Source organism: Pinus tabuliformis, chromosome 3_1 (assembly GCF_031772625.1).
Source record: "Pinus tabuliformis cultivar Carrire ecotype Pingquan chromosome 3_1, CPIR1, whole genome shotgun sequence".
NCBI lineage: Eukaryota > Viridiplantae > Streptophyta > Pinopsida > Pinales > Pinaceae > Pinus > Pinus tabuliformis.
In genome coordinates this window covers 48,679,132-48,692,233 of record NC_142301.1, presented here as the reverse complement: position 1 = coordinate 48,692,233, position 13,102 = coordinate 48,679,132, and the positions used below count along the sequence as shown (strand labels likewise).

The 13,102-nt window shown below is 38.3% G+C and overlaps 1 protein-coding gene across 8 annotated transcripts in view; it reads right to left on the bottom strand.

Moving 5' to 3' along the window:
• LOC149185706 (uncharacterized) overlaps nt 1-13,102 on the bottom strand; it is a 398,327-nt gene that overhangs the window by 342,487 nt on the left and 42,738 nt on the right. For 5 of the 8 annotated variants that reach the window (XM_089410782.1, XM_089410779.1, XM_089410778.1 and 2 more), the window contains exons 3-4: nt 9,918-10,052; nt 8,974-9,375 (exon numbers count right to left, since the gene is read on the bottom strand). The exons of 2 other annotated variants lie outside the window; for them this stretch is intronic. In XM_089410782.1, the coding sequence (XP_089266908.1) occupies nt 8,974-9,375; nt 9,918-10,052 (537 nt within the window). The remainder of the gene's footprint in view (nt 1-8,973; nt 9,376-9,917; nt 10,053-13,102) is intronic. One more of the 8 variants, XM_089410781.1, reaches the window with a different exon arrangement.

Here is a 13,102-nt window from a genome sequence, read left to right as displayed (position 1 = left end):
AAATATACAATGCCATGTTTACAAAGGTCATTATGGAGACCGAATCTAATTACATTCTCCAACACTCCCTCTTAACTCGGAAGGTATTCATAATCCCATCATGAGGTAGAAGGAATCTCATATTTAAGTATTCTCATAAGAAGATTTGGATTGATAAGCCATCTTTAGAGCATCTACACCACAACCAGCATTGTCAACAAGGCCTTAACTGACAAGCTCTACCTATATGAGAGCATAAAGTTAGGAGGCTTTACATGAGACACCACACTACCTCTAAGGGCACAGACAGCATCTGGATGTTCACCAGGTATGTCCTTTTAGGACTATTCTTATCTTGGATTCCCAATCCTCAAAGAATATCAGTCCTCTTTGACTACTCTTATCTTGGATGCCCTACCTCATCCTCAAAGAGCATCGGTCTATGGCTTTGCTTCTATCTTGGATTTTCCAATCCTCAAGAAGTGTTAACCTTAGATGCTTATCCAACCCTTTGGACCCCATTCTCTCTTCATGGCCTTCACTTAGACTTACAGTTGCTAGTCCTAGTCTAGTGCATGACACATGAAGAAACGAATATATTGTCCATCATCACTCCCTCTCAATAAAGGAAGAGATATCCACCAGACCAAGCTTGCTTCTTAAGTATTCAAGCTTCTTGTTTGGTAATGTCTTTGTCAGAATATCAGCTATTTGTTCATCTGTAGGAATATAATGTAGCTTCACGACCCCATCTCATACTAGGCTTCTGATATAGTGGTACTTATTGTTTATATGCTTTGTCCTAGCATGAAACATTGGGTCCTCTGTTAATTTTATGCATCTTTCATAAGTATTCAAGCTTCTTATTTGGTAATGCCTTTGTCAGAATATCAGCTACCTGTTCATCTGTAGGAATATAATGTGGCTTCACGACCCCATCTCATACCAAGCTTCTGATATAGTGGTACTTATTGTTTATATGCTTTGTCCTAGCATGAAATATTGGGTCCTCCATTAATCTTATGCATCTTTCATTGTCACAATATATACTTGTAGGGCTTAGTGGTCCTTCAAATAAATTTGATAGCAACTTTCTGAGCCAAACAGCTTCTCTGCAAACTTCACTTGCAACAACGTACTCATCTTCAGCACTAATCAAAGCAACAATATCTTGCTTCTTTCTCATCCAAGAGATCATGGAAGATCCCAAACTAAAGCATCCACCTATAGTGCTTCTTCCATCTGTCTCACTGCGACCCCAATCAGAATTTGCATTATCCCAAAAGTTGGATTTCATTACGAACATATCTAAGGCAATGATGCATGGTTCCACAAAGATATCTTAGGATGTGTTTGGCTACTATCAAATGGTCATGATTTGGTTCCATCTAAAATTGATTGAGGACATTTATTGCAAAACAATTATCATGTCTAGTATTCACAAGATACATTAAGGAGCCAATCCACCGTTTGTAGCAAATAGGATCCACTGGACTAGAATCTGAATTCCTCAACTTCTTTAGATTAGTAATCATAGGAGTTGTCATTGGTCGACTATCCATCATGCCAAACTTCTAGTCCTAGATAGTAATGCATAAGCCCAAAATCCTTCATGTCAAACTCGATTGCCAACTGCCTCTTACATTCCTGAATCCGGTGTTCCACACCTGTAAAAAGTAGATCATCCACATACATAAGTATGATCACTGGTTCATCCTTGACCACTTTAATGTAGAGCTTAGGATCTACAAAACTCTTGACAAATCCAAGTCTCAATAGGTATGCATCCATCCTGGCATAACATGCTCTAGGTGCTTGTTTCAAGCCATATAAAGCCTTCTTCAATCTGCAGACGTGAGTCTCCCTTCTATACACTTCAAATCCTTGAGGTTGCTCAATGTAAACCTCTTCATCAATGGTCCCATTTAGAAAAGTTGATTTAACATTCACTTGATGAATGCTCCATCCCCATAGAAGCAACCAAAGAGACGAGCGATCTAATAGTTGTGTATCTAGTTGTAGGAGCAAAGGTTTCTTCATAATCGATACCTTCCTTTTGTGAAAAGCCTCTAGCCACAAATCTTGCTTTGTACTTGTCAATGCTCCCATCCATAGCATGCTTTATCTTATATATCCATTTTGAAGTGACTATAGATTTGTCACTTGGTCTAGGAACAATTTCCCGACATCATTCTTCATGTTTGACTGGTACTCTTCTTGCATTGCATTCTTCCACTTTTGATGTTTAGTTGTATCTTCATAGGAGGAAGGTTTAGCTTCAATGAGCTTAGTCATATAAGTTGCATAAACAGAATAACTTTTAGGTCTTTTACTTTCTCTAAAGGTTCCCTTTTTTGTTGCATGTCCCTCTACCTGTTGCATGTCCCTCTACCTCTTGTAGAGTTGTCCTAAACCAAGCAAGTCACTTACAAGTTTCTGGAATAATAACATGTTGCATAGGTTCACTAGGTCCTTCAACATCTTCTTGAATTGATGTAGGATCTTGAACATTGTCATCATTAGATATTTCTTCAAAGATGGGTATCTCTTCTTCATCAAAATCAACTGGAATATCTTTGGATCTCTTGTAAGCTACATTTTCATCAAAGATGACATCCCTGCTTACTTCAATACGACGATCCTCTTTAATGTAGATTTTGTACGCCTTTGATGAAGCACTATAACCAACAAAGATGCCTTTGTACTGGTAAGATCCAATTTCTTCCTCTTGTCTTTTGGAATGTGTATGTAAACTAGACATCCAAATATTCGAAGATGATCCACACTAGGCTTCTTTCCTGTAAATGCTTCTTCTGGAGTCATATTATTGAGAATCTTATGAGGACTTCGATTCTGCAAGTAGACAGTTGTTATCGATGCTTCTCCCCATAAGAATTAAGGGAGACCTTAATCACGTAGCATGGCTCTAACACATTCTTCGATTGTTTTATTCTTCCTTTCAACCAAACCATTATGTTTATGATTATAAGGAACAATTAGCTCCCTCTTGATCCCTGCTTCCTTGCAAAATGCTATAAGCTCTTTGGAGGTATATTCTCCACCATTATCAGACCTTAGGGTTTTGATCTTCCTTTCTGTCAAATTCTCTACTTCATTCTTGAATTCTTGAAACTTCTCAAATACCTCATCTTTGTTCTTGAGGAGGTATAACCATGTTTTCCTAGAGAAATCATCAATGAATGTCACATAATATTGATGACCTCCAAGATATTTTACTGCCATAGGTCCACACACATCAGAGTGTATGAGATCTAAGATTTCCTTTGATCTGGTATCACTTCTTGCAAAGGGTTTCTTCACATTCTTGCCTAGAGCACATCCCTTACAGATTCCTTCATGATCTTCCTTTAATTCAAGGATGCCAGTGACCATTTGATTTAGAGATGGCAATATCTTGTAGTGAAGGTGTCCATACCTTCTATGCCATAGTTCAAAAGGATAACATCTAAGTGTATTAGGGTTCGAGGGAGAGGTGTAAAAGGTGTATACAACGTCCCCTCAAGAATCTCAATTATCTTAGCATGATCAATACTAGATCCCTTTCCTCAAACCAAAACTTTGCCATCAATAAAAGCAATCCTATCACCTTTATCTTCTAGACAAGAAATAGAAAGTAAATTTTTTTTCAACCCTGGAACATATAGTATGTTGTTGAGGTGAATACTTCTACCAGTCTCTAGCTCTAACGAAGTAAACCCAATTCCTTTCACAGGATAGCTCTTCTTGTCTCCAAGTTCGATTGAATGAGATGAGGTTCCTTTTGACAAAGTCTGGAGTTTACTACATTCGCTTGTCATATGTTTGGAAGCTCCACTGTCAGTAACCCATACATTATCATCATTGAAAGTGCTTGAGAGAGGGGAGAAGAAACTTCCATACATCACTTATTTTGCAGGCTTGTAGATGTACTTCAAGATGTATCCCTTGATGGTTACAACGAGGCTCCCAAGAAATTTGAAACCTTTCTTCATAAGCCTTGACATTGAGAAGAAAGTGCCAACTAAGATGTGATCTTCAATCTCCTTCCACCTCAGAATTTTTGGCAGCGTTGCTTATTGCCACGTGCCAAATGATAAATGGACCAAACTGGATCACACTGCAAAGAAGGGGTTCTTTGTTGGGTACAGTGAAACCTCAAAGGCATTCAGAATATACATTCCTAGCAATAGGAAGATAGTAGTAAGGCGAGACGTGAAGTTCATGGAGAACCGAGCTTTCAAGAGGTCTCGTGAAATGCCTGCAGGTGATCAAAATCAGTCAGCAGAAGCTCCTTTAGTCCAACAGCAGGGGCAGCTAGTGGGATAGGCAGGAGGACAGTCACAAGGGTCAACAACTGTGACGAGCACCAGTATTTCCTCAGGTGCAGGAAATCTCGAGAGTTCTCAGCAGATGGAGTAGCAGAGACAGGATGAGGAGGAGCTAGCAAAACCTCACACGACTAGTGGTCGAGCTAGTAGAGAGCTTCATCAGACATTAAGAGATGTAGAGGAGTTTATTGGAACTCCTAGGACGAGCAAGAGACAGCACAGACAACCTGACAGATACCAAGCATTGGTAGCTCAGGTTGCAGAACCTTCCAGCTTTCAAGAGACCGCACAACACCAAGTGTGGGTAGATGCCATGGTAGAAGAGTATAGCTTTATCATGATGAATGATGTTTGGGAGCTAGTACCAAGGCCAAAAGACAGAGCAATTGCAGGTTCGAGATGGATCTATAAGATCAAATATGCGGCAGACAGTAGTGTGGAAAAGTACAAAGCTAGGTTCATGTTGGGACGAGGTCCCCTGGGTCCAATTTTGACTAAGATATTGTAAAATATCTGCATTTTAAGGAGCGGAGCATACAACGCACAAGTCATTAGGAGTCAAGGGGTGTTAGGAAGGTCAAAACCCCTTAATTTTTGTATTTTTTGAGATCCCCCCATGGTTTGCGGACCATGGTATTGTAATAGGAAAGCGTATAAAAAGGGATTTCTTAGCAAGTCTAAGGAAAAAAAGTAGAATGAGATTCGATATGTTTTGACTCTGTAAGCATAAGATCTTTTGTATTTTGGGCGAAGGGGAAGGCTCTTGCAGCTTAGTGCGCAAAGACTTTGGTAAGTTCGCGGCTGAGTGCACGTGCCCCTGCAGCTGTGTGCATAGGATCTGGAAAGTCTGTTTATTGAAGATCTGAAGTAATAAAGAGTATTTGAAACAATTCTATGTTAAATTTATATGCTTGTGTGTTTTCTGTAATTATGCGCAATTGAATGCCAATTATCTGTATTTTTGTCTTAAGTGATCTACGAAGATCTGGATCTATTGTTATACGTTATTTTATGCATGATTCGACGCTTACGCGAAATTTATAATTCTGTTTAACTGAAACCACTTTAAGTTTGGGGATTTCAAGGATAAGGATTCGCGAAGGTCAGATCAGGCCTGAAACTGAAGAAAAGCCTTAATCCCGCATCACATAGCCTTCCGGATGCAGAACTCTGGTTCTAGCATCCCCCAATACTGCATCGGGTGAGACTACAGCATACGCTAAACTAGTTGTTGCCGAAAGGGCCGGTAATGTAGGGTTTTGTTGGTTAGCACAGCTAACTCTGAACCTGGGTCCAAGCCCCCTCAAGCCAACAAATGGTTATGTTGTCGTGACCGTGATCTATCTGAGGGATGTGTGATTTGGCGTAAGTGGATACCAACGAAGAAAGAAATCGAGAAGTGGATAGATCGGAAGTTGCACGAGTTTACAACTCAAGAGAATCAAAATTCGTGCTTGTCAAAAGAAAAGTGGTTCCCTTGTGAATTATACGAATGGTTGTCCAAACTAGCAAATAGAGAACCTACTTGGAAGCACGACAATCCTATAGTGTGGACTCCAGAATTAGTCAAGCAGCTTGAAGGATCTGATTATAAGGTTGCAAGGGTTGTTGATTACTAGATTGATAGTATCTTGGGTGGTTTCATCACTGAATTTGCAATCGATACATCTGTGTCTTATAGCGAAGTTGAACGCCGATTCTTCAAAGGTCTGAGAGGTAAGTACCTAAAATCGCTAAAGAGCTAGATTAAAATGTTGTGGGAAAAGGGGATTATGCCTTTACCTTAATGTTTAAGAGAGGCCAAACTGGATCTACGCGAAGTGGAAAGCGATTTAGGGTAGATCTAGACAAATTCGTTGAAACAAGAAAGAAGTAGCCCTAGTATGGCCAGAGATATGACGCAGTCAATAGATCAAGGTACTTCTGGAAATCCACATCCATCCACTCCACCTCTGCCTTCACCTCCGCCTCATACACCTACACCTCCACCTCCACCTCCACCTCCATTGTTCAGTATGGCGAATATGGTGAAAATGCCTAAGGTCAGGGATCAAAGGATCCCGATCAATTTTGGTTCATCGCAAAAGCTGTGTGGAAAGTACAATAAATCAACGACAATGACATGAAGAAAGTCTAACTGGTTACCATGCTGCAAGACAAAGAGCTTACCTGGTACATCAGATACAGTATGACTCATCTGGCTGCTTCGTTAGCTAACAAGAAAGATGCCCTCAATGCAGAGTTTAGGAAGCCAAAGTCGCAAGCTCAGTGTGTGACTGAAATCAAGGAAATCAAGTAGAGAGTTAATGACTCTGTGTGGGATATAGATTATCGACTGAAGTGCTTACTGAGCCAAGCTAATCTTTAGATTTCAGATGAACAACATAGGGACTAAACCCTAAACCCTAGAATTTCTCAGTTTCCAGTATTTTTATTTTTCACAGTATTTTTAATGGTGAAAATTGCAGTTGTGATTTTATTCGTTATTTGTCGTAGCAAATACACTGCATAATTAATTTCTGAGTTAGAAGAATAATTTCCAGTAGCTGCAGTAGATAAAATTTCATATTTTCAACACAATGAAGTAGTGTTGAATTTGTAAAGGTACTGGCCTTGTAACTAGATCAAGTTTATAATATAGGTTTTAACCCGTTTCATTTATTAAAAAAAATCCCTAATTTATTCTCTAATGCCTAATAAAATCCCTCTTTGTTTGTTTTTCCCCACATTGAGGTTTTCCAAGGTAAAAGCTATGCAAGAGTTTACATGCTTGGATTTCTTGTTTCCGTTGTGCATAATTTGTTAGAAGCTCAATTATGTTAATTGTGCATAGATTTCGGATCTAAATTTTTTTGGGGATTTCAATAAATATAAGTTTCTACATATAAAAATTTATTGGCGCATTAATCATTTGGTTCGGGTTAAAAAAACTAACAAGCCCATGCCACTAGAGATGGCCTTATTTCCAAACCTGCATATACATGCGAACACTAGATGCATGCCCTGCGGATCCTCTTTGTACAGTTTTGGGTAGGATATCATTGGCTTTGGGTTAAGATTGATCACCTCATCCCACATCCTAATAGGATTTGCTAGGAATGCCACTCATAGGAAACTGTCTCAAAGTAGCATCTCATCTTAAAACACCATGTCTATTAAGAGATCAAAGGGAGGTTTGACTGCCTTTATCAAGGCTTGGGTAGCTCCCTGTCAACTTTCCTCTGTTACGCATACCAAAGATGCCTAACTCTTTTCATTAGAGAAATTTTTGAACACAAATTATAGTCCTCATAAGGACCCCTTGGTCACAGTGCACAAGGCCAATCATTTTTCTCTTCCTTGTTGTCAAGTTTGTGAATAGTGGTAAACAACAAGCAAAAGCCCATACAACTCTAGATATATCAATGAGATTTTGGGTTACTTCTTAACCCCCCAGCACGAATGGGTCAACCAACTTCCTTAAGACCTTTGAGTTCTTTCTCCAAGCTTGCGAACTCAAAAAGTCAAGCTCTCTCAAGGCTCAATCCCACTCTCCAAGTTTACCTAAGCAGCCAATCCTCCATTTATATATTATTCCTCCTGACCTTAGATGTTAGAAGTGACAAACCTCCTCCATTTAGGGCTCCTTCCAGGATTACACATTCACAACCCCTCGGTCCAAGGTATTCTCTTGACTACTTTCTCAAACAATGCATAGGCCCCTTCATTGTGATTGATTACTCAGCTAAGGAGCCTTCTTCTTTCTCTCCTCATCTAGCCTCGGCATCTAACTCGAACATGCCTTGACATCCTTTCCACTTATCATGGTTTTGTTTATTTATAATAGAGTAGCATAGGAGTTGCTATTGCATTCCCACTATGTACTTTTTTTCATCCTATTGAACTAATTATTGTGGTCATCCATTGGACATTAATAATATTTTCATCTTATCTTATCTAACTTCCAACTACAACACCAAGGTCCAAAACATCTCATACTCTCTGTGACTGACAACAAACTTGTGACATTATGATATAGCGGAATGTTTCTCCCAATGGCCAGATACACATCTTACTTCTTTCATATCATCCTGTTGTTAAGATTGCCATGTCCTGATTTTATTTCATTATTGGATACTCAGTAGTCAACTTGATCTGTCACTTCCCATGTCCTTTGATGGCCACATTCCACACTCAATTTTGACATTAATCGTTGTCATTTGTCCATTCCACCATGTAGCTAAAAGTCATCAGTCAGCAATTATTATTTGGATTTCATATATTATGATGGACCATAATCCTGGCATCATTCAAAGTGGGAGGCTAAATCAACTGACAAATGTTCAACCCATTAATATGTCAAAGAAATTTATGAGGAAAATAGGATTAGTACATCTTAGAAATGATTTATAATTGTTCATGTATAGTCTTTGGATAGTCAGATCTACTTCAGGATAGTTCCAATGCATCATAAATTGCATCCTTCCGTCTTTCTCATTTAAAGGAGCAGTTATCTTGAATTTGGGTTTAACTCATATGCAAATGGCTTCAAAACATGCTGAGAATTAAGAATGACCTTTTTAGTAAACATCTAGTTCAATCAAGAAAATTAAACTGCAGATTGCAAATATGAAATGTTAACCATGATACAAAATCAAAAATAATATAAAACACATACATGTTATACCTCATATATCACTGCCATCTTGAAAGCAAATGCATTAAGTGAATCGGAGGATGGGTGCAAAGGTTTTCGATCGTTTTTGGCGATAAATGCTTGCACATTGTGTAGTCTGGCTGTTCTTATAATATTTAACAAATCTTGTACAGCATTTGATGTAACTGTCATCCTCTTCTTTTGCTCAGGCTTCATTTTAATGTAACATTCCAGGAACTCCAGTAGTTGTGATCTAGCAGGTGCATTCTCTGTCAGAAATTTGTTTCGAACAAGATCTTCCCAAATTGCACTCTGAGATCTTTGCTCAACACTTTCATCCAAATTTTCAGTAGATATATGTTTGAAATCTGCATCACCATTTGAACATTCCCTTCTAATAGATGCATCCATTGCATTAAAAGAATCTAGTGCCTGTATATACATCAGAAGATACACAAACTAGAAAATGAACTCTTAAAAGTCTGCCAAATGTTTCAAGAACAAGGAACTAATATCATGCCAACTAAATCTCAATATTCACAACATAATACAGTACTTCATATATTCCTTTAGATGTTGACAACCTTCAACTCTCATTCCTAATTTTCAAAAACATGCAACTTTTGGGTACCAAAACTAATTTGCGACAAAATGCTGTGTTTCTAGTAAGTTTATTACAGTTAAGATTTTCTGACTTGTTTGAGATTGTATCCTTCATGCTAAAGATGAAGCATCCAAAGAGAAGAAGCATCATGAATTCATTTTGATCTAATAGGCAAGCCCGTGCCTTTCTCAATGGTAGAAAAGAAGGAAACCAAAATATCTCCTAAAACATAGGCTGGACTGAATGTATAAACAACTGGCTAAGATTTTAATATCCAACAAATAACGACAAATATGTAAATGAGGTTCGCAAATACAGTCCAGTGCAAGTACATAAAGAGAAGATTAAAAATACTAAATACAGCACTGACCTCTTGAAGAATCCTTTTAACAATCTGTTCTGAATTATACCTATCATAGATTATGTAATTCATATTCAAATTATAATCAGAAATTTGTGCCGAACGTCTTAAAATCCTTGCACATACACTATGAAAGGTTCCAACCTGGAAGCATAGTAGGAAAATCAATCAGCGTTCAACAAATAAAACAAAATAATAATGCAAGCAAATTACAACTCTGATAAGAAATGCTAAGTTCTCAGGTATCTTCTACAAAAAGACCAACAAAAGCACATAAAAAAAGTTATCAGTTATCGGTACAATTAGGACTGCCGTGAACCTGAACACAGAAAACTAGTAGACAAAGTAAATACCCTTCTTTCATAACAAAGAAACTTACCATTGAGAAAGCAGCAACATTAGTGTTTTCATCATATCTTTAGAAACCATGAATGCTACCACAATTAAGGTAATTAAGAATATTTTAAATGCTAAAATGACAACTGTCAAAGTAATCTATTATCTAACAAAGAAAATTATCCAAATGGATTCTAGCTCCTTAAGTTTCAGTGACCCAATATGATGTAGGGATTTACAAGAGAGAGAGAGAGAAAGGATGTGATCAAAACCCCAACAAACCCTAAATCAGCAAAAACAAAAGATAAACCAACCCTGCAAGCAAAGATAAATCAGCACTAGTGCACAATAGAAAGAAACCTGCAAGTGCTCCTTAGAAAGAAATCACCCAAGAACAACAGATTGCAATACTTGGGAGAAACCAATGAACAAGAGACCGCAATGTTACATAAGGTGTAACCAATGAACAAGAGACTCCAATGTTAGATAAGGTGTAACCAATGAACAAGAGACCACAATGTTAGATAAGGTGCCCACATGCTAAAGAATGAGCCACTTGTATTAGATATCCATAGATACAAATGTTGTTACAAATGGAGAGGTGATTTGTCTATTTATACACAACTCAAAGGGTAAGGCACTTTCCCCGGGGGGTTATGGGCCCACTCTGATGACTAGGTCAGCCTTAACCACCTAGGAATATATAAATGTGTTGATTAGGTCAGCCTTAAACACCTGGAAATATATAAATGAGTGTTGATTAGGTCAACCTTAAGCAAAACCTAGAAACACAATAATACACACTGATAATGATTATAAAGTGAGGTTGGCCTTGGCCTCAAGTAAAGCGTACATGAGTATGTTGAGAAATCTAGGGCATAGTAATTAAGTGACTTCTCTTCTATTAGTAACTGCTTGTGAATGATTTTTACTTCTTTAGATTAGAATCTTCTTTTATTTAGGTTCTTAGTGTTCTTCATCAAACAGCTACCAATGCATAAACAATAAAGAGACGAGACACAGGATATAGGCTATTAGCCAGGGCCAAAACCTCTCACTCTTTGAGAGGAAAACCCAAACAAATTCTTCTTCTTATAGAGATTCCAATTGACGAATACCAAGACCACGACCCTTGACCTATTTGCCACTCCAAGACCAAGACACAAGTTCTCTTGATGAGATCCTTTGACAACGACAGTCAACCTTCTGCTCCTTTCCTTTTCTCGGCTCCTCTTCTTCTTCGACCTTCTTCAGCTTCAAACCTTCAACCTCCCTTCTAGACTTGACCTTCTTCTTATCTCGGCCTTCCTTCTAGACTTTACCTTCTTCCAATTCTTGTCTCGGCCTCCCTTCTAGATTCGACCTTCTTCCAACTCGGCTAGGAGGAGTGCTACTCTTTCTCGGCTTCTTCTGCTGCAACTAAGCTCTTGCTGCCTCACACGTGTAGATAATATAAACCCAAAAACAAATCATAAAAGAGCTCGGACTATACTCCTCTTTCCTTCGCTTGATAATAAGCTACCTCGTTGTACTTCGCACTTTTCTACTTCAGACTTGATCACCGAAAATTATGTCCTGAAATGAAGATGCACTGCACTATATATAGTTGTTTCCCAAGGTAATAAGCCGACTTGATATCAAGCTGAGCCGACATGTCAGTTGGAGAGATAATTAATTCCACTTTGAAGCCGACTTGAGGTTAATGCTTGTGCTTGGTCTTGGAGGGCTACTTGACATTTCTATTGACTCATACACAAGTGTAATATGCCCAAGAAGGGTCCTTCATACATGACATAGACTCAAATTGAATTTTATGACTAGATGACAAATCCTAAAGGCTCACAATGGGAGCCATCACTAAAATAAAATTCCTTGCTCATGAAACCCATGAGACAAGCACTACAATAATAATTTTATTTTTCTTCTTTTCATCAATTATATAAAATCACAATTACACATGTCATTATGAAGACCGAACCTAGTTACTTTTCAACAGAGTAAAAGGCCATGAAAAGAATGATGAATACAAATGAAAGAGTAGTTTATAGATACCTAGCTCCAATATAGAGTCGATCGTACCAACATACAAAAGAAAGTGGTTTATGTCTACAACTCAATTACAACTAAGAGTGGCTTTACAAATACCCAACTCAAATACATCTAAAAATGACAAAGCACTTATGGATCCTAAACTCAAATATCATCAACTCAATTAACCCTATAAATGGATATGGGGATTGTTGCCCCATCTGTCAGCAAGTGTACATATACTTTTTAGTGCAACATTCATCACCATTGTAAGCCCAAGGTCACAAATCAAAAGCCACGCAAAAAACATGCGAGGCCTTGAGGTCTATATTCAATTGTTTGGTCGAACAATGCCCTATCCCTTGAAGTCTCACTTAAGGTCTCTTTCGTCCCTAACCAGATTGGTGGGCTTTAGGTGAACTTTCTTGAGGACTCATGGTTTTAACGGAGCCTACATTTGTAGGGGTGATAATCGGTGTATGGGCTAGTCTAGCCCACATCAAGGTGCACCCATGTCATTCCACATGGTTAAAGTCTATTGAGCTTGTATGTGACCTCTGCTTGGTGAAGTATTCTTCATTACAGTTCTCAAAGCATAGCAATTTCTTTTGACAACATTCACATTTCCCGAGGCGATTCATAGTTCCCAATGCATGTGGTCCTGATGGTCAAAAAGTCAACTTAGTCTCAAATTGCAGAGCATGATGAGAAGATTCCATGCCATGTGGAATTTTCATCCGAACTTCTAGTGGCTAGTTACAGCTTGGTCAAACTTTCAAAATGGAAAAATAATTAACTGCAGGAAAAAGGTCAAAAGTGACTTAAGTGAA